We start from the raw sequence: 26,730 nt of genomic DNA, 5'->3' as shown, positions 1-26,730 counted from the left end.
ATTTCTTCATCTTTATAGAATATGCTCATTTTTCAAGTGAACCCCTTTTCCCTAAATACTTATACTAGCACATCGCTCAAAATCTAATTTTCAAGAGGTTGTTTCCTTATGCCTCGTCTGATGTAGGGAAACTGGTAGGTTTGGGATATTTGTGCCTTTTGTTTCTTTAGTTGCTTCAGTTCTATAATTTTAAGCCCTTTAATTCTAATAACTTTTTCATTATCTGAATATGCCTTTATTCTCCCAGACTCCCTGGTGAGTTTCCATGTGTCCTTATGAAATAATATCCATCAGACACAAATTCATTTCAGAAAAAAATATTCAAGGACAAGACGAGACCTGTGTAAGACAGATAAATTGCTTTATAATGAGAAGGAACTTATTTTCATATGTCAAGTTGAAATTCTACCTGTTGCTTCAGTCGACCTGACTTTCTGAATAGAAGCAAAAAGAAACAAAGGAATTTCCCTTCACTCTCCCTAATATCAGGAAGTGTATCAACTTTTTATTATGTTGAAATCAATAGAAACTTGCATTAAATATTTCGTTACCAAGTGTCGTTAGTAATGCCTTTGCCTCATTTGTACATAAGGAATAGGGATTGTGGATGCAAATTATTTAAACGAGGTTTGAACGTAAACAGTCAAGTACCTAATTTGAATGACAGTTCAAAATTATTGTGGGATTAGGAAGTTTAGAGTCTAAAGTTTTGTATTAAAATAAATATAATTCTGCCTTTAAATATGTAAGGTACAAATTTTAAAGGAGAGAAGGGCCGGTAGAATAAAATCTCTAAGTTTGTTGGCTCTCCCCAGGTCGTTAGTGCCAATATCCATTATAAAACTTGCTTTCTATTTTTATCATCAGAGTCCTGACTCTGTGGCCAAGAGTTACTCTTACAGGCCCTCCATCAGCCCTTCTGATCTCACTCCTCCCAACCTAATCTTCAATCAATACTGCAAACTACTGAGTTCCCTTAACCCTTGCTCTCATTAAGTGAAATGCTTCCCATGTGTATTATCAAATCAAGGCAGACAATCAGAGCCTTCTCCCACTCAGTCCCATCTTATCTTTCCTGTTCTTAGCTAAGACCACCCTTCTTATTATATTTTAATACACTTACTACCGCTCTGATCCTGGGTTGATTCCTCGCTAAATCCTGACCTTCCAACTCAGGTTTCTCACCTCTCACCTCTGTTGCTGTTCACTTCTCTGAACCCTGAATGCACTTACGGTCAGTAGCCACATTATTAATTAGTTTTCGTTCTGTATTCTACCGTCTTGCCCCCATAGCAGATCCTTTTCTACTTCATACCTTTAACTACCCTCTATGAACTGAAAACTACTGTCTCTATCTTTAGCTCAAACTTCTCTCCTGAACTCCAGGATTGTTTATCCAACTAAATAGACTTCCACAAGCTCCTACAAAGCATCAATCCACTTGCCGGCATCCATGCCTATCAAGTCCACCTCCCCTCCTCTCACTATTAATGACTGCTCATGCCCCTCTCTACGTCCTTTCCTTATCCTTGTTCACTGGATCCCAAAGACATTGCTTTAGAAATTCTCTCTCTTCCTCCTTCTCATCAATTTTTCTTTGTCTATTGGGTTAATTCCATCAGCATACAAATATCCTGTTGTATTTCTTACCTTAAATAAAAACAAAACAAAACCCTCTTTTGATCTGACAACCCCTTCCAGTTCCCGTCTCATTTCTCTGTTCTATTGTACAACAGAACTCTTCTACATGGTTGTGTATACTCTCTGTCTTAATTCCTTCCTTCCCATCAGGATTTTGTCCCCATGACTTCACCACCTTGTCAAGGTCACCACTGATCTCTGCGTTACTAGGTTAGTTGACATGCTGGCAGCATTTGACACAGCTGCCACAACCTCATTTTTGAAGCACTTTCTTTGCCCACAATTTCCTGCTTTTCCTCATTCTTTCTTCTTGGTTTTTGTACTTATTTACTTCAGAGTTTTTTTGTGGCCTTTTTTCTTCCTGCTTCCTTCTCATCATCCCTAACCTCTCAACGATGTTTGTCTTGGAGCCCAATTCTTAGAAATCTTCTGTTCCTATCTACACTCACTGCTTAGGTGATTTCACCATTTTGTGGCTTTAAATACCATTTATATGTTAGTGATTCAAAGATCTCTATCTCTATCTCAGACCTCTCCTTGAACTCCAGACTTCTGTGTCCTAAAAATTTTGTCTGCTCAGAATCTCCAGTTGGATATATAAAGGCATATCAAATCAACATAAACAAAACTGAGCTTTTGACCTTCCATTTCCGACACTCCTGAAGTTAGTCTTTCAGATCTCAGTTAATGGCTTCTGTAAACTACCAGTTGTTGAGGCCAAAGCCCTTGGAGTTATCCTTCCTTCTATCTTTGTCTCTCACTCTATACATGTTCAATCAGGAGGTCTTTCACTACTGCAACTCTGGTCCAAGCCCACCATCATCTCTGTCCTGGATTATTCCAATACCCTGCTACCTGTTTCTGGTACCACTTCTTCTACTTTTGCACAACAGCAGTTAGAGTGATCCTATTAAAATGTAAAACTAATTGTGTCAGTCTGCTCAAAAACTTCCAAAGGCCTCCTACTTCACTTTTCAGAGTAAAAAGCCAAGATGTGGCAATGCCTGCAAGATCCAGCCTTCTATTACTTCTTACATCAACTCCTAGTGATTTCCTCCATGTTCATTTGGCTCCAGTTGTATTGGCCTTGGCCTCCTTGATGTTCCTCAATGTGCTATTCTGCCACCACTACCCTGAGGGAACTATTAGTATTGTCTCCTATATGGCTACCCTACATTTAGAATTTTCCCTTCTTATCTATCCTCCAAACTACTAGCAAAGTAATTTTTTATGGAAATTTAGTTGATTTACAAAGTTGTGTTAATTTCTGCTGTACAGCAAAGTGATTCAGTTATACGTATATATACATTCTTTTTTTGTATTCTATTCCATTATGGTTTATCATAGGATATTGAACATAGTTCTCGGTGCTATACAGTAGGACCTTGTTATCCATTCTGTATATAAAAGTGCAAAGTAATTGTTAAAACTATTTAGTTCATCGTGATACTTGACTCTAAAATCCCTCAATGGATCTTTTAGCTTCAGGATAAAGTCCAGACTTCATTTGTGCTTCAACAATCTGGCCCTTGCCTATCTTTCTGGCCTCATATGTTTTCATTGTCTCTCCTTACCCTTCCTCCTTTTACCCTCCCCCAGCCTCAATATATTGGTCTCTACTTGCATGACAGTATGCATGACTGTCTCTACCTAGGATGTTCTGACTGACTTACTCAACTGGTCTCTGACAACTCTCTTGTCTTCCAAGGCAAAATTGACCCATTATAATATTCTGTGATGTTCATTACATGTATTAAATGAGATACTTGAAAATGCATAACACAGTGTGAGGCATATTCTACTCGCTCAATATTTGATTATTATGATAATGAGTGACAATGGTGACGGTGATGCTCTGTCTCCTAGACTGAGATTCTTAGAAAAGAAACTTTTGTTTTATTCATCATCACCATCCAGCCCAAGACCTTCCTGACCAGTTGCAGGAATCCAAATAAGTTGTTGGACTTCTTAAGATGCACAGGGAGGGCTTCCCTGGTGGCGCAGCGGTTGAGAATCTGCCTGCCAATGCAGGGGACACGGGTTCGAGCCCTGGTCTGGGAAGATCCCACATGCCGCAGAGCAACTGGGCCCGTGAGCCACAATTACTGAGCTTGCGCGTCTGGAGCCTGTGCTCCGCAACAAGAGAGGCCGCGACAGTGAGAGGCCCGCACACCGCGATGAAGAGTGGCCCCCGCTTGCCACAACTGGAGAGAGCCCTCGCACAGAAACGAAGACCCAACACAGCCATAAATAAATAAATAAATAAATAAAAATTAAAAAAAAAAAAAAGACTTCAAGTGTTCACTTGGGACCCCTGGAAAAAAAAAAAAAAAGATGCACAGGGAGATATGTACAAGAATGCTCAGAGAAGCTTTATTTATAATAGGAAATAATATTAGTAATAAGTATAATAGGTAAAAAACCCAAAAGTAAAAAACCTAAGCATCCATTGAGCTGGACTAAACCACAGAATCAAATACAGGGACAAAGACTGTTGAAACTGGTGATTCAGAGTCAGCTGATGTTACTTTTTTCTTAGAAATTCATGTTCTATTTATTTATTTATTTATTTATTTATTTATTTATTTATTTATGGCTGTGTTGGGTCTTCGTTTCTGTGCGAGGGCTCTCTCCAGTTGTGGCAAGTGGGGACCACTCTTCATCGCGGTGCGCGGGCCTCTCACCATCGTGGCCTCTCTTGTTGCGGAGCACAGGCTCCAGACGCACAGGCTCAGTAATTGTGGCTCACGGGCCCAGTTGCTCCGCGGCATGTGGGATCCTCCCAGACCAGGGCTCGAACCCGTGTCCCCTGCATCGGCAGGCAGACTCTCAACCACTGCGCCACCAGGGAAGCCCCGATGTTACTTTTTGATTCAGTTTGTCACTGAGAATTCACATAAGTTCCACAAAGCATATATTTGAGATCAATGATATAAGTGTCCACAAAACCTGTTCTCCCAGAGGTGCACCCAAAGTTTATGGTTTCAGCAGCCCTCCTGTAGTGAAGGACATAGCAGCTCAGAGGAAGCCAGAGGATGGGCCTGCTGCTTGTTTACTGATGTCTGTGTGAGAGGCCATGACAACATGCCTGGGACCACCACTGCATCACAGCTGACTGCTTCCACATTTTGTCCTTTACTATATTATGAAGCTTACCCAAGATTTCAGAGCAGCGGGTTTGGCCATGCCCACCATATTCGTCAGTAGGAGAGAAGACAAATGAATATTGTCTTATCCATTGTATCAGACGATATGCAACCAGGAAAACAGAATCCACACCAGTTATTTTAAGAGAATTTAACATAGGGATTTGGTTAAACAGGTATTTGATGAATGAAAGACAAAAGAGGAACACTGAGGTAACACAGACAGGATAACTGAGGAAAGCAGCTACCACTCCTTATATTCGTGAGAAAAGGGAAGAGGAGAGTGTCAGGAGCTAGAAGCTTTCCAGGGAACCCCGTGGAGCTGAGGGTCAGACCCCTAGGGAGAGGGTGCTCTCCAGCTGGTTCTGATAAGCCAGCACCTCAGAGGGGGACCTCCACAGAGCTGGGACTCATCCCTTGAGGAGACACTGGTTGGTGCTGGTATTTTTGAAGGAGAGTAATGACACTGATTCTGAAAGTATGGAAAAAACTGAAAGCTAGAACCAAGTGCTACTGGAACAAACTACTGCTGTCAGGTACAGTACTTCTGATGGGACGACACTGACAGGTGAGCAAACGGAAGTCCCTCCACTCCTCGTCCAATCTTCTGTTTCCCTCTAGCGTCCTCTATTGGCAGAACCTAACAGGGAGCCAGGTGACAAAGGAGAAATGTTTGCCTAGTCCCAGCCTCATCATCACAAAGAAGAATACAGAAATGTGGGTTTGGAGCTGAGAGACAATAGCTGAATAACTGGCACACTAAGGCAACTGTACAGCGTACACTGTGAAAATGCATGAGGTAGATTGATGCTCGTTTGCGTAGATAAAACTCAAAGTTTCTTATGTAAAAATAAGAAATATGCAGCATGATATGTATAATTTGATGCCACATATACAAAATTTTTAAAAATGCAAAATAGTACTAAGATATTTATGTACATATGTAATAAACTACCGAGAAGTCATGGGAATGATCTAAAATAACCTTAGGATAATGACTTCCTCTAATAAAAGCAAACAGGGAAAGGAGAAGAATGCAATTGGGAGGAAATACAAAAGGAGCCCATTCTATTCATAACATCTTATTCCATAAACGGGGCAGAGGGTACATATTCTTTCACTTAATTTCTTGTACTATCACTTTACCATCTTTTCTAGTATATTTGGATTCCTTTCAAATTAGTGAGATGTTTAATTGATGAATAGGTTCCTAGCCATGAGGCATGAGTTAGGACTTAATAGTAAGGCACATATCTGCCCTCCAACTACATACTTCCTACTTCTATTTTCATGTAGTCAAGAGCATGTTTATACTAGATGTCTCCCAGCAGGAGTAAATTATAAGCAATTGCTTTTCCGTCATGTCCAAATGACAATGCTCTCACAATTCACTGATATGTTCTATGAATTGCTAAGATACTTAAATCTAAATTAATATATGGTCATATTGGAAGTGTGATCTGGTCAGTGAAAGATTTATATCTTGTACAGTAGGATCTACAGAACTATCATGTCCCAAATACAAACAGACACCCATTCTGGGCACCCATTCTCTCTGTTCTTAGTAATTTCTTTTAGTTCATTCAGCAGCTTTGTTTCAGGCACTGTGCCATGCATTAGAAATACATCATGGTGAGTAAGCATGATTTCTGTCCCTGAGAAGTTCATTTCAGTGGTAAATATATCAAATGTGATGCTTTTTTATAACATGAAGTGTTACTAGTACTTACCAATGCCATGAGGGTTGTAAGAATTTATAATGGATGTAAAGTGTTGTAGGAATAATTTATTTTAGGCCTCACATTCTTTGCTTTAAAATCTACCATTTCTTATATTTTTAATTAAGTCTTCGATTTTTTTAGCTCTGGCTTTTCAATTCTAGCACATGGAACCTTACCTGTAATCTTGAAGTTGCTATGATGGACCTCCTAATTACAGATAAGAGAAGGGCAGGCTAAATGCAGGTGGGTGGGGAATGAAAGTCAAACAGAAAAGCCACCTGAAGTGTATTCTATATAATGTCTGATGCCCAAAACATTAAATCCCTGTCCTATCACTGGTAACCACATGAGTGTCCTTGTAAAGCTGTCTATGAAAACCCCCATTTTAGCCTTCTGGAATTCAAATATTTTATACATCTGTTATACCTCTCTTCATTTATAAAGCCCTTCTGGCTCATTAGTCATCCTGGGTAACTGCATTTAAATTTGCACTTCTGATTCTAGAAGATATATAAACTGCCATTTTTCTTTATCATAAAAAATGAGTATTGACCTTTTTTGCCTCTTTTCTCTTTGTTCATAAAAAAAAAATCAGACTCTCTTAGGAAACTCATCTTCAAACAGTATAATGAAAAACTCAATACTAGCAATCTCCTAAAATGTTTTCATACTTTATTATTTATTTTATTAAAAAGATTGAAATTATAGTGTAAAGTGAACTTAGCATAAGAATTCCTCAGTCTCCAGCTAATGGACTGAATTTTGAGAGTTCAACAGGAACAAGTGAAGGTTAGCGTATCTTTCTAAAAATTAACATCTGGGATAAAAAAAAAATGAAAAGTACATAAGAGGAGCAGGGAAACAAGGGCTCACAACTCTTATAACTGATCAAAGCTATCATCAGGGTTGTTCGATCCATATTTACATGAGGTGTCACAAGATATTTGAGGACAGGTAAATTAATATCATGCAGTTCATCCCTATTATTTTTCTCCTTTGACTTATCATCAAGTGGCCTGGAAATTCTCTAGGAGATTGTTAAAATATCTTCTTTCCTCCTCCAAGTACTACTTCATGTCTCCAGGTCCAGTAACTCAAGAAATCCTCTTGCCAGTTGTTACTGTTTTTATTCAATACATCCAAATATCTTTTCAAGAATGCCTTTGTTAGAGGTATCTGTGTGTGGCTAAGTGTTTGAGTGTGTGTGTGTGTTATGACCATATTTACTTAAGCAGGCATCAGCCCTAAGATTTTTTTAGAACATTGTCATCTATGAGATACCTAAGACAGATGGTCAGAATGGAGTTAAAGAATGTGAATGGAATTTAAGAGAGGTCAAAACAGAGAAAAAAATGCCACTGGAAATCACTTATGTAGATGAATATGCTAACACCATGAGGATGGGTCAAAATGCAAAGAAGGAATAAAAAAGTAGAAAGTAGAGGTAGTGATCCTTGCAGAGTAGGCTGCGAATATATCACAGAAATTACTGGACTAGATTATATGACAGGGGCAGTGTCACAGAATGAATGGTAAAAAGATCAAAGAGAATGCATAGACCATGTCCCAGTACCTAGTGCCTGGAACATAGTATGAAATCAACAAATGCCATCTGAATGAAAGAACAAAAGACAGAGAGTGAGCGCTGACGGAAACCTGAAGCTGAAGGAGCAGCTTTGCAGTACAGGTGCCCGCAACTGGGAAGCTGTGACAGCGCAGTTTAGGAAGAAGCCTGGTGAAATCCAGGATAGGTGGAAACCAGCACCTTGTTTATTCCCTCCAGAACCACAGGAGACTCAAGAACTAACATGAAATTTTAAGGTGAGACAGAAAGACGCTTATCAAAGAAACTGGACTCTGACATCAGATTCGTTAGAAACTAAAGAGCTACTCCCTCAAGCGTAGTTCCCTAAATCAATGCCAAATGAAACTACTTGAGTTGTTTGATAAAACACAGTGGGTGTGTGAAAACCACTGACAAGATATGGGTTAAAACATTGTGATGCAATTTTGCAGTTAAGTACTCTTTATTTTCCTTGCGACTGGTGCTCTTTGTTTTTCATGTTTGTTTTTATTTTTAATGAGTTGAAGTACAGCTGACAGCTCTAAGTGTGAATGAAGGGAAGAACTGTCCCTTAGAATCTGTGAGGATATCCTTGCTTGTATCTTTCCCAAACCAGTAGGTTTAGTTTCAGCGGTCGACTGGAAGTGAAATATCGTTGCCCAAGAGTCACAGAACACATTGCAAAACCATTGCATAATGTCTAACTTCCTCAAGCGAAACCTGGCAAATCTGAAATGTTCTATATTTTATGAAGAGATAAAAGAACACACAATTTTGACGATTATGTGATTTTGGACTATTTACATACATGTACATTCATCACCACTAAAAAAGCAGATACTCAATGTTGAAAATAGTGTTACCATTAACAGTCATGGTGGGGCTTCCCTGGTGGCGCAGTGGTTAAGAATCCACCTGCCAATGCAGGGAACACGAGTTCGAGCCCAGATCCATGAAGATCCCACATGCTGCGGAGCAACTAAACCCGTATGCCACAACTACTGAGCCTGCGCTCTAGAGCCCGCAAACCACAACTACTGAGCCTGCAAGCCACAACTACTGAAGCCCGTGTGCCTAGAGCCCGTGCTCCACAACAAGAGAAGCCACCGCAATGAGAAGCCTGCGCACCGCAGCAAAGAGTAGCCCCCGCTTGCCGCAGCTAGAGAAAGCCCGTGCACAGCAACAAAGACCCAACGCAGCCAAAAATAAATAAATAAAATAAATTAAAAACAAAAAACTAAAAACAGTCATGGTCTTTGTGTTATGGGATTTGTGCCTGTTAGGTTACACCACCGCCTTTAGGTAGGACTGTTTGGAGCTATGAATACCCATTAACCTGGACTAGCTGTTATTTCTTCTAGAACATCTCAAAACGACTTTCATTGTTAAGATAAACCTCAACGTTGGAGTTTATGTTTCCAATGAAACTCCAATGAGTTTATGTTTCCATCTGATTAGAAAGCAAATCCTCCCCAATCATTAGCACAGAAAACTAGATGAGTTCAAACTGTCTTTAATGTCAAATGGAATTCAGTCATAAACGTCTCAATTCCCATCATTACTGTTCTCTCCCAAGGCTACCACTATATTTACAACGTCCCTGAAGCTCTTCACTCTGCTCATGCTCACACACACACAAACACACACAAGCACACACAGCAAGTAAGGCTGGAGTCAGGATTAATCCTCATTTACATGACCCAAACCTCAATTATACAATTATACCATACTGTGTTATTTCAGCGTAGCCAAGAAAAGAGGCAAAATTACCATAACACTTAAATATAATCCTTGATGAGAAAAAATATGTATTTGGAAATCATTGGTCTATAGTAGGGAGCGAGCCATTCAAAGTTTCTTAGTAAACTTGGGATGCAACAATGAATATGATAAAGTGATGATGTCCTACACCATCACAATATTTTGCAAAGCTATGATCATTAATAATGTGGATATTATCAGGTAAGTTGTCGCTGAGTTGCTGGTCCTGCCTGAGATGGAACGTACGTCTTCAGTGTACCATCTCCCAAACAGTGACACTGTTAGGATAGGCTCAGATGATCCATTCTTGTTTACCAAACGCCCATCTTTTAGTACCTAAAGAAAAAGTGGGAAAAGTATAGTCAACTTGATTAGAATATACATTACAAGCAGACACATGATTTTGAAACCATCTTAGATATCATGGTAGGTAAGGGGGCTAGGGCTGGGGTTGGGGGTTGGGGAACAGGTGGGAAAGATAGGAAACAGCTATTTTATATGTAAGGAAGACTAGAGCCATCCTAGAGGGTTCAATAATTGAGTTTAAACAATCAGATGTAACCCTTAATGAAAAGTCAGAAATCATCAGTAGCAAAAATCTATTGAGTCCAATTATATGCAAGATAACCAGGAGCCAGAGGAACACAAATAACACCCTTCCCTCAAGAAGCTTAAAAGTTAATGGTGAAACTGAGAAGATCCCACATATAAAGAGAGAAATCAGTATATTAGTATATTGCAGAGAGAAACAGGTGTGTGCTTAGGAGGTCTGAGAAGGAATAGCTGAACTGCTCTGCTTCCCAAGGTGGGATACAGTCTGCTACAAGGAGCAGTTAGGAATTTCTTCCTGGGGCTGTATGATGGAAGACTTTGTGCCAAGTGGAAATCAAGCAGCAAAGGCTCATTCTGAGACAGGAATGTATGTGACAGATCTAGGCAATGTGCTTTCTCACTCCAATTTGGTTAGAACGAGTTGTGTGCTGGAGGCAGTGGTGTGTAAGTTCACAACAGACTGTTAAATCTCCAGGAACTTTGACAGCTGGTTGTTGCATGGCTGTTCTTGAAATTGATGGTGGTGAGAATATTTACATCATGATAACTGGCAAATGCCACAAATCGGAGCTTTTCTTTTTCTTCCTCAGAGAGTGGCTTGTTACAATATACAGCACATCACTAGCTGGAGTTGAAGATTATTGAAGAGGAGACTAAGCCATATGGTCAAAGAGAACGGTAGGGATCGGATTTGTGAAAGTCATGAATGATCAGATCTATCCTGAAGGCAAGAGGCTTCTCTGTAAGGGAGTAATGTATGCAAAGTAATGGAACAAGAATAGAAAAAAACACAAATAGACAACAGATAGAACAAGAATTAAAGAAAATGAGTTCATCGTCAGTTGTGAGAAGGACAGTTTGGATGGGGAAGAACTTAGAAGGTGAGAAATTAGATACTTAATAACTAGAAGTAGAAAATAACTAAATATCCCCGAAGATGATAATTGTGGTGACACATACACACAAAAACATAGCTCACTGACAAGTCATCAAACACACAACCTGTTGGTAATTAAATGAACAAATATAAAATGTTAAATGTTCATTGTTTATTAAGTGTTCATTATTTCTAAATAGTCCCTTGTTTATTAAATTGTTCCTTAAAGAACAAAAATGAAATAAAAGAGGTGTATTTCAAATTACATTTGGGTGAAAGTTTGAAACAAGTTAAACACAAATATTTAGTTTTCTTGTGACTTTTCATCAATATAGTAAAATTGTGTCTATTTTGACCTCCTTGGAATTAATTGTTCCACATCAGTGATTGTCCCTTGGGTTCTAGTTAGAACTTAGCATTTTTACTGCTTTCTTGTTACAAATTTTCCTAAAATATACTATATAATTAACTGGCCTTCTATGTTACACACTCAAGATAATTTGACCTTTTTGACTATTCCCTTAAACTGGTAGTTTTTACCCACCAAAATCACCTGTAGGACTATGAAAAATATAGGTCTCATCCTCAGAGATTCTGATTTACTGTATCTACAGTGGGACCTGGCCTCCTACTCCTCCAGTCTGTCTGCACATTGATGTATACTTACATGATGTTCAGTACATGTGGCCTAATTCTGACAAGCTTTTCCTCCAGTTGTTGATGAACTTGGTTAACTAGGTAAACTCTTTGAGGTAAGTACCTAAAAATACATCCTGATACTTGTATAATGCTTCACTGTTCACAAAGTGCTTTCACATGCATTACCAAATCAGTGAGGAAGATATTCTCCCCATTTTACAGGTAGGAAATTCAGAGGTTAACTGACTTGCACAAACTTACATAACTAGTTGCAGAGGCCACACTTCTGATAATATACCAGCGTTAACCTAAAATGTTAAAGCAAGGTGTTTCCCACAGTTGTGATGGTCAGTAACACTTCATGCTCTTAGCGTAGAACTAAGGATGGGGAAAAGATAGGCAATGGATATGTTGGAATCTCTGCAGAAGTGATCCTCAAAGATAACGTGTAAATATGTGTTGATGGAGAGTCCACCAGTCAAGGAAACTGGGAAAATACTCAGGAAGACATGGTCAGTGTGACTCATGTAAAAAACTTGTCATCTATGGCAGGGGTCCCCAACCCCCAGTTGCAAGCAGAGACTTGAAAAGAACTGACCTATTGTGTCTTTCCCTATTTATGCTCTTGGACTCCTTAATCTAACATGTGAACAAGACCAGGCTTTCTGGAAGATGAGGGACCACAGAGGGAGAGTGGCCCCAATCATCCCACCTCTCCAAGACTATGCAATCACAAAGCAGCCTGCCCCAGCTAACCCACCTGCTAGTGGCAGATGCATGAATGAGCCCAGCCAAGATCAACCAAGCCTCTTCTAGTCCAGAACAGCCTAGCTACACCCAGTTCACATCACCAACCACAGAATCAGGGCTAAAGAAATGGTTATTGTGTCAAGCCATGAAATTTTGAGGAGTCTGTTACACAGCAAAAGTTAACAGATACAGTTGTCATAGCCTGTTTTATTTGACTTCAGAAAACAGATAAAATGAAGACACTCTTAAAGTTATCCTACCTCAAATTTTCCAGGTGCCAGATTGATTTTAGTAAGTAGCACTTCAGGGAAAACATACTCCGTTCTAAATGTGCCACTTAGGGAGAACATTTCAAATCTTGTCAGAGCAGTGTCTACTGGCTGTCCACAAGTTGTCAGACTAGTAGATTTACATCTCACCATTGTGCATACCTGTGTAGAAGAGATGCAGATAAAATGCAATGTCTTGCATCTAAGTTACTTGTACTAGAACTGTTGACTCAGTTTATAAACGTAGCAAAGTAAATATTTTCACCATTTGATAAAGGGATTTGGATCATATAATTACCTACTTTGTTGAAAATGGCAAATGATTAAGAACCAACCCTCACTTCCTGGGTAGCTAGTGGGATTGAAAGAAAGAAGCCAGTTTAAAACTGGATTTGTAATAGGAAAGAACAAATCCACTCCATATTGGATCTGTTTCTTTTTATTTAAACCTTTGTAGTCTACTGCTTTTGCTACAAGTTACTCACTAAAGGCATGCTGCCTATAAGCTTTAAATTATACATAATGAACCATCTCTAAGAATCCTGCCTTTCATGTAATGAGCTAAAATACCTTTGTTTAGCTCACAGGAAACTTCCAGACCAGGCACACCTATGAATGGCTGCAGGAAGGAAAAAATAAACACATCCCCTCCAGAGTCTTACTGGAACTAGGACTTTACCCCCTCCCCATTTAGTGTAAAAGAAGCCTGAATTCTACCTCAGGGAAGATGGTTCTTTGGGACACTAGTCCACCATCTTCTCAGTCTGCTGGCTTTCCAAATAAAGTCACTATTCCTTGTCCCAACAACTCATCTCTCAATGTATTGGTCTGTCATACAGCAAGCAGTACAAGCTTGGACTTGGTAACAGATATAAACCATTAGTCTGGCATGTCAGATGATGGCATTTGGCCCAAGAAAGTAGAGGTATTTGGGCAACAGGAATATAAAAGCCAAAAGGATGATTAAAATTTTGACCATCTCTTTTTTTTTTTTTTCATATTCGTTTCCTTAGGAGAAGGCAGTGAGGCACAGAGTAAAATAAGAAAAAACAAATGCATAGCCAACATAATACAAAAAGTTTAAAAAAATTGTCGCTGGAAGGGCATGAAATGATCAGGATATTTGGTTACAAGAGAAGTTAAAATAAAAGTGATATCCCTACTTATTGTTGGTTTTAAAAGTTAAAACAAGACTTTATACTCAGATGTGTCAGCAAAGCTGCTTAAAGAAGCCTTCTTGAAGTTCACTTCAATATGTGAACTAGTTTCATTAGTCAAATAGAAAATCAGTATCGTCAGGCTAATGTATTCTTTTAATGTGCTCAAAGCAAGCAATCAATGATACTTAGCCCCCTTGCAAATATCACATGATTAATCCCAAAGTGTGTGTGTGTTTGTGTGTGTGTGTGTGTATGAGTGTGTGTGAGACACTGGCAATGCATGCAGTCATGCCAAGGAAAAGCATTTGGTTCCCTGGGACAAATATGAAAACTTAACCCTGGAATTTACTGACATCCAAACACTCCCTTTCTCTCGAGCTTAGATTACCTGCCAATACTCTCTTCTCCTTCGGCCATGAAGTCCAGCAAAAGCTCCTAGAACATACACTTCATTCTCCTCTTTTCCTAACATTCTGTAGCTTAAATGACAGCACAGCTCTTTTTGACAGACTGTAAGATTTCCTGCATTTTCAAAGAGTTCTGTGAAGTTGAACTCATCCCGGGAAATAAAGCCCCTAAAGGAGTTTTTCTGTCCTGGGAATGGTTTGATGGTGGTGGCGTAGGCACTCCAATTCACAGCTGGTGGGTAGGTCAGAGAGTTTCGGGGATGCGAATCCACCTCTGCAAAGAGGATCTTTCCCAACTCTGTTTCCATATCATAATGATATACTTTGGGCGAGTGTGGTGCATAGATACCACTGCCTGTGAATGGAAGACAAGTCTTTTAAAAACAAAAAGCAAACCCAACACCACCAGTTTCCCCATCAGAATTCAGCATGTGGTCATGTCACAAGATTAGTCACAATGAGAAAGCACAAGGCACTGAACATCTAAGTATAATACTTCTCCTATTCTCTACTGGAGGAGATTAAACTACGTGATCAGTGGTCTCATTTCAAATAAACTTTGAATATAATTTACTAGCATTATAGAAAACTAAGCCAAATATTAAAATCATTGTACTCAGGCATTCCTGAGAGGTAGGGAAGTTAATACAAAATTCCCTCCTGTTCTCCATTGTGGTGGTTTTCAAATATGTTCCAAAATTCTTCAAAACTCCTTTCTCCAATGGGTGGATCTAATTCCCTTCACTTTGAGTGTGGGCTTGACTTAGTGACATACTCCTAATCAATAGAACATGGTAGAAATAATGGTTTGTGACTAGTCATTAATGGCAATGCAGCTTTCCTCTTTCTCTCTCTTTCTCTCTCTCTCTCTCTCTCTATCTCCCTCTCTCTCTCTCCCCCTTTCTCTCATTACTTGCTCTGGAGGAAGCCAGCTGCCATGTCATAAGGATACATCACACAGCCCTATGGAGAGGCCCATGTGCAAGAAATGAAGGTCTCCTCTCAACACCCACTGAGAAAGAGAGGAACACTACCGATAGCCATATGAGTGAGCCATTCTGGAAGCAGACCTGCCAGCCCCAATCAAGCCTTCAGATGACTTTCAGCCCAGCCAACAGTTTAATGTAACCTGAAGAGATGGCCTGAGCCAGAACCACCCAGTTAAGCTACTCCCAAATTCCTGACCAACACAAATTGTAAGATAATAAATGTTTATTGTTTTTAAGCCACTTTCACTTTTTACTTTTAAAGCAATTTGTTATACAGCAACATGTCAATAATACACTACTCTGCCTTGCCAGTTATAGAGCATATCTTGTTTAGTTCCCTGCTTTGCCCCCTACTATCTCGTGGCCTTTGGCAAGTTACTTGCATTTTTGTGTGTCTCACTTTTCTAATCTGCAAAGTTGGAATGATAGTACTCAGCGCATACGTAGAGTTGTTGTGAGGATAGATGAAATAATACACATAAAAGTCTTAACACAGCCATAGCTGTTATAATCAAGCAGTAGCTTTTCTTTTCTTCTTCCTCTTTTTTTTTTTTTTTTTTTTTAATGAAAGGATACAAACATAGTAAGAAGTCCCAACAAAGAACCAAAAAATTACAACAGGTCATATCTGAGGCACACGTTTCTCTGCATTTAGAAATATAATCTGCAAACCACATCTGGTCATGAATTACCTGTCATTTTTAGGCTGACATTATGTGTGTTGGCCACAAGAAGATTAACTCTCATTCCCATTGCCCAAGCTGAATGAAATTCAATAGCTGTCAAAAAGGGCAAAACATTCATCCAAGCTGTGGGAAACAATATGGTGTCCACGTGGAAATCTTTCACCAGGGTCACAGCAGGATCATGGAAGAGAATATCAAAGCATGTGAAAATGCCAAACTTTCCAAAGGAGGTGTTGAAAGTCACCAACTCTGGCTTTTTGGGGACATCAAACTGAAGCTCAGAGTAGAGGTTGTACTATAACAAACACACAGGATAAAACCAGGAAAGGCTTGTTTATTGAAGAGGTGACACATGAAAACTCTCCAAGTTAGTAATTTTGAGATTTGACAATGCTCAATAGCAGAAAACCTATAGAAGGTGAATAACTCTGGTGACTGGAAGTTAATTTCCAAAGAAAAATACGGAGAAATACAGTCTCTCTCACTCCCTCTCTCCCTCTCTCTCTCTCTCTATCTTTCCCTCTCTTTCTCTCTCTCTCCCTCCCTCTCTCTCCTTAACTCCCTCCCTCTCTCAATCAGGAGCCAAATACCTCCCCATAAATCCTAAACACTATGTGCTTCTTGAAAGCTGAAGACATACATCATTTTTCTTTGAGTCCCTGATACCTCGAAACATAATAGATGCACAATAAATATCTATTAATCAGATGAGGGAGGCCCTCTCCCTCTTTACAGTGTCCCATCCAAAGTAATTTCAGGGACTCTTACCCAGCTTTCAAAATTGTTGTTAAAAATAAATGTTTTATTTCATTCTCTCTGATTCCCTCCAAGTAAACTTGAGAAATGGACCTAGTCTAATTTAATAATCAGGGTCCACAGCTTAATAAAATGATTTGCAAAGTAGGAAAGACTGAGGGTTGGGAGCCAGACTATTAAAACTTCTCTCTACATTTATTTTCTAACTAAAAAAAATCTTTAATTGAAATTTACTAGCATTTTAAGAATTGATTGACAAAAGTACTCTTATCAGATCCATATGTCAGAGAGCGTGGGTCACGAACTGTTCCGAGGTACCCTGATGGAAGAACGAGAGCGTCTCACTTTAGGATGACCCAGGTCCTCATTAGCTGTCCACATCCGGTGCACTGTGCCATCCTGCCGTTTACTGGGCCTGGATAAATGGATTGACCAACTATGCTACCAGTTTAACTAGGTCAACACTTACAGACTGGAAGAGTAGCTGCAAAGAAAGAGCCTTTAAAAATGATACTCACAATGCAAACACAGTCTCGGAAATAAGGAAAAAGGAAGTACTGACATTTCTATTTCCAGTCTGAGACATATTTTTGAGGAGAACACAGAAGTTTAATTACATATAAAAACAAGTTGTGAAACCCACAAGTTTATGAAGAAAACTTTTTGAAAGTTTTGTGTTTTATTTATAAATACACAAACACACAATTAAATATAAATATATTTGATTTTGAGGACTCATGTTAAAATTTTTTTCCATATAGAGGTATATGATCAAAAACATTTGAAAGTCATTGGCTCAATATCACTCCTCTTGAGTAATATTTATTTTTCCCTAGGACTTCCAGGTGATAATTTCTCCAGTCAGAAGATTTTGAAGCCACAATTAAGATGCTTAGAAAAAATATGGGAGAGGAAAAGGGACATTCACGCTGATCTGCACATCCCATAACCATTTAAAAGGTCAGCCTCTCTCCCGGTCCAATTTAGTATAAAATTATCACTTCAGGTTATTTTACTCTTTCAATTCAGATTTTAAAGTAAAAATTTTATGATTTGACCTTAAATCAATAAGAGGATAATTAAATTAACTGGTATAGAAACTGAAAAGAGAAAGATCATTTTTGTGACTTGATAGAAAGCAGGGAAATTAACTTCCATGCAACTGATTCATACAATGTGAAAACATCTTTTATCATTTCAAAATTAAATGGGATCCAGACTACAGTCATCTCAGTATCTTTTATATCAGTATTAAAATTACTTGTTTTATATATGCTTTATCTCAATCCTGGAGTATTACCAAACGTTTCTTACAGGTCTCTGCCTACAATTCTTTCCACATTTCTGAAATGTCATTTTCTTTATTGCTCGCTTTAAAAAAACTCTTGGTAACATTGTGTTATAAGAGAACGAAGCTCTAACTCTTATACACAGCATCCACCCCCCTCATAGCAGGCTGCATATTACACACCCACCCCCTCTTACCTTATGGTAACGTGCCACCAGCTTTCCCTTTGCATCATACACCACGTTGGTGTTGTATTGATAATGGCCATTAGGAGGACACGTGGAGTCACAGGAATTACATGGCTTTTTGTCCCCAATATTTGCCAAGACATAGATAGAGTTGTTCTTGGCCAGGCAGCTGAGTCTTGCTTGTACTGGTGTACGACCAAATCTAAATCCAATTTTAATTAAGACATTTCAGTAAGTCAGACAGAGAAAGACAAATACTGTACAATATAACTTATATATGGAATTTTAAAAAGTCAAACTTGTAGAAACAGAAGATAGAATGGTGGTTACTAGGGGCTGGATTGTGGGGAACTGGGGAGATGCAGTTTAAGGGTACAAACTTGCAACTAATAGATAAATAAGTCCTGGAGACTGAATGCATAACATAGCGTTTATAGTCAACAATCCTGTATGATAAACTTCAAAGTTGCTATGAAACTAGATCTTAATTGTTCTCCACCAAAAAAGAAATGATAATTATGTGACATGATAGAGATTATATGCAGAAGTCACAAATTATGCCTAACCTTGATGAATTTTTTTCCACATTGTATCTATTGCTCCAGCAATTTATTATTCACTCTCCTGCATCAACAGTTGTCATCTCGCTACTAGATCATTCCATCAGCATGCAAATATGCTCTAGTACCTCTCATCTTTAAACAAAATAAAATAAAAACCTCTCTTGACCCCCATGCCCCTCTACTTTATGCTCCATTCCTTAGGTCCATCTTACAACAAAACTCCCTGGAAGAGGGGGCCTTTTTGCTATCCTCAGCCCATCTTCTCCTGTTCTCTTTAGAAGTGCTCAGATCAGCTTTCATGGCTATCATCCCACCCGACAACTCTCGCTAATGCTGATGATGACATCCACATGATGTCATCATCATGTGGCATCTTGTGATCTTGTGCTACTTACCTGCAGCAGTTGACACAGTTACTTACACCCTCCTCCCGGAAACACTTCACCTTGCTTATTGGACCCCACGCTCTCATTCTCCTACTCACTGGGTGCTTTTCTCCATCTCCTTTTCTGGTTCCTCCTCATCTGCACTGAGTCTAAACACTGTAGTTTCCTATAGCTCAAGCATTAGATCTCTTCTCTAACTCACTCCATAGATGAACTCATCACGGTGTTAAAAATTTTTTTCTCCCTCTTAGCGGTAAGTTTCTTTTCTTTTTATAAAGGAAGTTTATTCTTTTATTATTTCCAAAAATAATCCCGCTCCTAAAGTCTTGAAGTTTAAGATGTATTTGGGAATTTGTTTCTTGGTAGTTGGGGAATAGCCAAATGACGTTTCCTCCTGGTGTTAAGGCGGAGGTAGGGGTCTCAGTTTGTTAGTGGTGGTAATCCGAAACGCAGACGTATTATCTGGGTAGTGCAGGAATGGAACACCACTGGAACTCCCCTGGAAATGGTAGTGCTGTGAGCCATTAGACCAAGGCCAGCTCTGAGTGCCCTGACGTTTGGAAGCCCATACTCTCAAGATACCAAGATAACTGACAAATAAATAGCAGACTACAACAGAAGGGACATTATTCTTACCATTGTGACTTTCTTTTTAGCTGTAACTCTGTGGCCTTATGTTATGCAAAGCAGTCTATAATTCTTATCTTTGGAGATGAAAGGAGTATGAACAGAAATGTTTGCAGGGCTTATAGAAAATTTGACTACTGTGTCTTTACAGTGAATTGAATAACTTTATATGATGAAGCTAACTTTCCTACTATAGAAATACTTTTTAAAAGTTTATGTTTAAGGACATAAAAATGTGCTTGACAGTGAGTGCCTAGACCTGTGCCACTAAAGAAGGGAAATCTTATCTAAGAAGGTACATTTCTGTACCAGAGTTGTGTTGTAACCATCCCTTGGGCCCTCTGCTGGAAAAGTAGAATCAAGTCTCAAATAATGTCTTTTTAATGATATCCTATAGTATTACAGATGTAGGACAGTACTGTATCATACCTCTGTGAATGTAAGATATCTTGTACCTGCTTTATGATACATAGTAGTGACCATGCTTTATCCGATCTATTTATAATGATGTTATTCTAGAATGTTTTCTTTCCAGATGATGATTGAGAAGCTAATAAAGAAAAGGGTGCCAGGTACCACAACAGGTTAACAGAACTTTGCTGTTTTCTGAGGTTTTGTTTTTTACCATTTTTTTTTAATAGAGTGTGCTAGATGTCTCTATAATTTTGTGCAGATGACTGCAGAACCTGGAAAAGCTGTTGCTGCTATTGATGCATAAAATACTGCTCTTGGTCTTTTTATATAAATAATAAATCTATATATATATACATATATATGTATATACATAAAATTGGAATTTTTGGAAACTTTAGCTGTGCTGTCAACTTTGGAAAAAGTATCCCAGTTGTACTGTGTTTGGTTGGCACTGTACAGAAATTAACAGCTATATTGGTCTAGAAACGTTAAAACATAATTTTTTCCATTTGTACAGAGGTAACACACTGTATTAAATATGTAAGGTCTTATCTACATGGGTTTGATTACAGAAACTAACAAAGTATTCTCTAAATAAAAACAAAAGTACAAAAATTGAAATGTGCTTGAAAGGGGCTTCCCTGGTGGCGCAGTGGTTGAGAATCTGCCTGCTAATGCAGGGGACATGGGTTCGCGCCCTGGTCTGGGAAGATCCCACATGCCGCGGAGCAACTAGGCCAGTGAGCCACAACTACTGAGCCTGCGCGTCTGGAGCCTGTGCTCCGCAACAAGAGAGGCCGCGATAGTGAGAGGCCCGCGCACCGCGATGAAGACTGGCCCCCACTCACCACAACTAGAGAAAGCCCTCGCACAGAAACGAAGACCCAACATAGCAATCAATCAATCAATCAATCAATCAATAAATCTTAAAAAAAACAATGTGCTTGAAAGGTCTCTATTTTTACCCCGAATAAAGAATATGTAGAGTGCTTTTTAATTTTTGTGGTTTCATCTGTGAATAGGTAACTCTTTGAGACATTTCTGCTTCCACTGAGGACCAAGATTCTTTGCTCTTTGACATTACTGACCAATGTGGAGTTGGCAATATACTTATTGATAAGTTATTAACCTTACTTGAGAATAGTCACACTAAATGTGAAAGGGACAGAGTGAGAGCCATGTCAGGGTATCTTTTTTAAACTAAATATGATTATCAATATTTAAAAATACAACTTTACTATTCTTGTATAGATGATAGATATTGTGTTTTATTTCCTAAAGCTTAATAGGTTTGAACATGGAGTTTATTTATAGAAGGCAAATAAGAGGAAATTTATAAAAGTGAGTGTCTGAATAGAATAATGATAACCTTATCCATCCTATAAACTACATTATTACATTAGTTTCATTAAGAGCAATGTGATTTGAAAAAAAGGTCTGTATTGGGCTTCCCTGGTGGCACAGTGGTTAAGAATCCACCTGCCAATGCAGGGGCACGGGTTTGAGCCGTGGTCCGGGAAGATCCCACATGCCGCGGAGCAACTAAGCCCATGTGCCACAACTACTGAGCCCGGGTGCCACAACTACTGAAGCCTGTGCACCTAGAGCCCGTGCTCCGCAGCAAGAGAAACCACCGCAGTGAGAAGCCCACGCACCGCAATGAAGAGTAGCCCCCACTCGCTGCAACAAAGACCCAACGCAGCCAAAAATAAATAAATTAAATCGATAAATTTATATTTAAAAAAAAAGGCCTGTATGTGAGAAGATTACTGTGGACCTAGATTTACTTAGGAGATATTTATAGATGGTTCCTCATTTGAGCTGCCACTGCTAAGGCACATCCCCGACCTCACCAGTGAGAATCTAGTAAGATTCACCTTTGATTTTTACAGCACAATTATGTGTTTTGGAGCTTACGTTTAACAGGCAGTCTGAATTCAAACCTCAGACGCTTCTTTATCATGACTGCACCTCCTGTTTCCTTACTGTAGTTCTTTATACATTTGCTGGTTACGTGGGTGAATGAGTGAATGAATGAATGAAAAGGGATGGATTGATAGTTACTCTTATCCAGGTTAGTAAATCTGATTTAAAAATTTTCTCTCCCTGACTTTCTCCCTCCAACCCTGACCTTGTCTTTCATGCCAGACTCGAATATGCAACTGCCAAGGTTATATCTCCACTTGGATATCTGTTAAATCACAGCTCAAACTTCAGATGCACAAAACTGATTTCCTGAGTTCCATCCCAGACTTTCTATTCCTTCAGTGCTCCTGTAACCAAGAGGACCCCATGGGACCTTCCCAGGACAGACTCCCCCCGTCCTCCATGTCCTCTACCTGCCTCTTTCTTTGTGGAAAAGCTTTAGTCTCCCAGGCCTCCCCTGAGTCACAAAAAACTGGCTCAAGAATTAATGATTGGAAGAATGTAAACACATAGTAACAAAAAAATAGCAGTTGGGCCGGGAGAACTGGTAACAACTTAAATAATAGATTAGCCATACAGCAGAGTCACAGAATCTTTAGTTCCTCCCCAAAGAACATAAATACAGAGTCTGACACACATTCCTCAATTGTTTTGCAGATACTAAAATCCCCACCAGATGGAAGAAGCTAACTGCATGATGACCATGAGCACATAACCCCCAGACTGGCTGGAGCCTGAGGAGAGATGATGTTAACCCCTGTGACATCACCCTGTTACCTCACCATCAACCAATCAGAGAACTGTGCAAGAGCAGATCACACACCCTGCCACTCTCCCCCTCACCTTGCCTTTAAAAACCCTTCCCTAAAATCCAGCGGGGAGTTTCAGTCTTTTGAGCATTAGCTGCCTGTATGCCTTGCTTGGCCCTGCACTTTCCTTCACCACAGCCCCGTGTCAGTAGATAGGCTTTACTGTGCCTGGGCAAGTGGACCCAAGTTTGGTTCAGTATCACTCCCTATGTCTGTAAATGGCAATTCCACGCCTACAACTGCTCAGGCCAAACACTTGGGAGTCACTCTTTGTTTGTTTGTTTTCTTTTGTTTTCTGGTCGTGCCGAGTGGCCTATGGGATCTTGGTTCCCCGACCAGGGATTGAACCTGCGGCCCCTTCAGTGGAAGCACGGAGTCCTAACCACTGGACCGCCAGGGAAGTCCCATTCGCAGTAATCTTTTGATGTTGGGCTACCTTGTTTGTTTTTTCCTTTGGGGGCGTTGCAAAAACTCATATATCTTGGCTCCGCCCTTACCTCTTTGGAACTGTCCGAAGAGGTGTCTGAGGGGCTGTATCCCAGGCTAAAGTCCTTGGTAAAGCCCCAGAGAAAACATAATTGTCAACTATTAGGTTATGCTTTTTTTTTTTCAGTCAGCATCCCTATTCTTATCTCCAAATGACATTCTATATAATAAATGAGTTTGTTTACATCTATCTTCTCCCGCTAGAATATTCATAAGCCACAGGGAGGGCAAAGACTTTGTTTGAATAAGTGCTATATCTCCTATTCTTAAAATAGTATCTGGCACACAGTAGATGCTCAATAAGTAATAGTTAAATGAATTAAATGTAACTGTATTGGATGACAATGCAAGCCCATTTTCTGTCAAAATTTCTTTTTTCTAGTGTAGAGCTATGAAAGAGGTATTTACTAACCATATGGAGTAGACCTCCCCCCCAACCTTCACCAGTTTCCATAGCTACTGTGATATTTGACTAGTCCATAAATTTGCATCATATGTTGTTTTTAACAGGAAGTCCATCTTACAATCCTACTGTGAGATGAAGACAAATGGGTTGTCCCCCTTCTCAAAAATTCTAGGCAGAAAGACTGTTCAGGGCTTCCCTGGTGGCGCAGTGGTTGAGAATCTGCCTGCCAATGCAGGGGACACGGGTTCGAGCCCTGGTCTGGGAAGATCCCACATGCCGCGGAGCAACTGGGCCCGTGAGCCACAATTACTGAGCCTGCGCGTCTGGAGCCTGTGCTCCGCAACAAGAGAGGCCGCGACAGTGAGAGGCCCGCGCACCGCGATGAAGAGTGGCCCCCCCTTGCCGCAACTAGAGAAAGCCCTCGCACAGAAACAAAGACCCAACACAGCCAAAAATAAATAAATAAATTTATAAAAAAAAAAAAAAATAGAAAGAAAGACTGTCCAGCTATTGCCCCTCTTCTTCCACAAAAGTGTTTCTTACAAACATCATAGGAAGCATTAGCTCAGAACAGGAATGATTGGCAAGTGGAGCAGTTGACTGTCATGTAACCCGATATTCTCCTCGTGCGGTTAGTCTCTTTAGAGCTGAGAAAAGCCGCTTTCTGATAACACTTATATAAAATTTACACTAACCAGGAGTGCCTCAAAAAGCGTGGTATCTATAATCCTCCAGCAAGAACATGGCAAAGGGATGTTTAATAAACTTAATTTGAGGTACAAGAGTGAAAGAAAGTGCAAGAGGGTAAGAAATGGTGAGAGGATTTGAGAGTTGAGAAAGAACGAGTGTGAAAGAGTGAGGGACTTTTTACTGCCAATATAGAAGTGTGCAATCCATGCCTCAATAATTCAAGCCTTAGTAGATAGTAGGAGTTATATATTAAATATACACACATATATTAAATATTTTATATTAGAAAGTTTCTAGATTACTTTTTCCCAGGAAAATTAGCTTTATGAGCCTAGGAAAATGCAAGGTTTCAAAACATAAAGTCTCACTAGAAAGTAGATAGTGAGGTCTTTCTGCCTGGGAAACAGATTCTAGAGCAGAGAGACTATGAATTGAAATATAGTACCTTCAATAGAGACCTTGGAATATTTTCCAAACACAACCCCGTGTCCACTTCAGAAATTAACTTTCATGAGAAATTAATATTCATGAGATCGTGTTCCCCTTAGTTTCTAATCCCAGTAATAAATATTTTTATATTTCTCCAAATTTAATAAAGATACTAGATTATAAATAATTGTTAAATGGCATCTATCTAGGTACAATTTTTAAATATCTAATGAATGCCAAGATATATATATATATATATATGTATAAAACAATAACATACACCACATACATGATCATTCAGGATTTATCATTTTGCTGCAGTGAATGTGTACATTTTAGAGAACCACAGCACTTTTGTACAAACAACTAGGATAACTCAAATACCTGTGTGGGTCTTGACATGGAATCCAGTTCACCAGAGGATCTGGAATATCCTCCAGATAAGGGAAAATGGCTTCCCTGGTAAATTTCCATCCATAAATTGCATCTTCTGGAGTCACAATGATCTGAGCACCCTGTTTAAAACAAGTTAAATCACAATTATTTCTCTATGTATGTAGACAATTCAACACTCGAACCTTCACCAGCTCTCATGCTCCTCATAAATTATGATTAGCAGAAATAAAAGAATACCTGTTCAGCGGCCTGCTTAATTGCTATCTCCAGAATATCTATATTCCTGTTCATGAGGAGCAAGGCATCATCCTGAGAAACATGTGTTTCTGTGTGATTCGGCAATATGACCGCATGTTCATATACTGCAGCTTTGAAAGTATCCAAAGCACTGACATGCAGAATAATTAGGGCCAAAACTGCCACGGAAGTTTGAAAAGAGGAAGTGATCATGATCAAGGTCTAGTGAGTTCTGCAAGTGAAAGTAACATTCATGTAGTATTTATAAAGAAAGGAACATTTAGGTAACATGACTGCCAGCTCTTATTTTACAATCTTATGAATATTATGCCTGATCATTTTGGAGGAAAAAAATTCCAGTTCCATGAATACAATCAAAAAGTATTGCAAGGATTGTACATGTACTATTGATACGATTTAATGTCAAATTTCAAAAAGACAAAATTCAAATATAGTACAATTGTACCCTTTTATTAATAGAAAGAAAATAGTAACTAAATTAACTCTCATGTGAAAAACCATAATACGACAAATCTCATTTATTAAATTACAAAAACTAGATAATAATTTTTTTCTGTTCTGTTGATAGATCTACGTCATGTTTATTTTTAGAAGAGAAGAAAAAAATTAAAATATTTACTACTAGGAAAATGCAATACAGGGCAATATTGGGAACAAAATTCACCCAAGTCAACACTCTGACTTACCTATTAAAGACTCTGAACTTGCACTCCATAAAAACAAGATTTTGTGTCTGGTTTGCTCACTGCTGCATCCTTAGTACCCAAAGCACTGATCCTCCAGGGGCTGGTCCCTGGTGTTTAGCCAGAGGTGAAATCAAGAACTTCTGCTAAGGGGGCCCTGGCCCTCCGGGGACTAAGCCTCCTTCCTCCCCCGCTCCTTTTCTCCCCATCCCTCTCTCCTTCCTTCCTTCCTTCTTTCCTTTCTTCCCTCCTTCCCCCCTTCC

The 26,730-nt window shown here is 39.3% G+C and overlaps 1 protein-coding gene across 2 annotated transcripts; it reads right to left on the bottom strand.

Annotated features, from left to right (window-relative positions):
• Positions 1–9,616: 9,616 nt before the first annotated feature.
• On the bottom strand, positions 9,617–25,976 carry VNN2 (vanin 2). 2 transcript variants are annotated; one of them, XM_007190880.2, is made up of 7 exons: positions 25,764–25,976; positions 25,515–25,645; positions 18,404–18,596; positions 16,169–16,457; positions 14,469–14,842; positions 12,912–13,082; positions 9,617–10,169 (listed from the first exon to the last, which is right to left on the bottom strand). In XM_007190880.2, exons 1-7 carry the CDS (start codon positions 25,974–25,976, stop codon positions 9,978–9,980), a joined length of 1,563 nt encoding a protein of 520 aa, XP_007190942.2. In that variant the 3' UTR covers positions 9,617–9,977. The 2 variants fall into 2 exon arrangements, with proteins under 2 accessions (XP_007190942.2, XP_007190941.1); XM_007190879.2 differs by lacking the exons at positions 14,469–14,842; positions 16,169–16,457.
• Between the last annotated feature and the right edge of the window lie 754 nt (positions 25,977–26,730).

Source organism: Balaenoptera acutorostrata, chromosome 14 (assembly GCF_949987535.1).
Source record: "Balaenoptera acutorostrata chromosome 14, mBalAcu1.1, whole genome shotgun sequence".
Taxonomy (NCBI): domain Eukaryota; kingdom Metazoa; phylum Chordata; class Mammalia; order Artiodactyla; family Balaenopteridae; genus Balaenoptera; species Balaenoptera acutorostrata.
The sequence above is the reverse complement of the archived record's forward strand: the minus strand, read 5'-3'. Positions and strand labels throughout refer to the sequence as shown.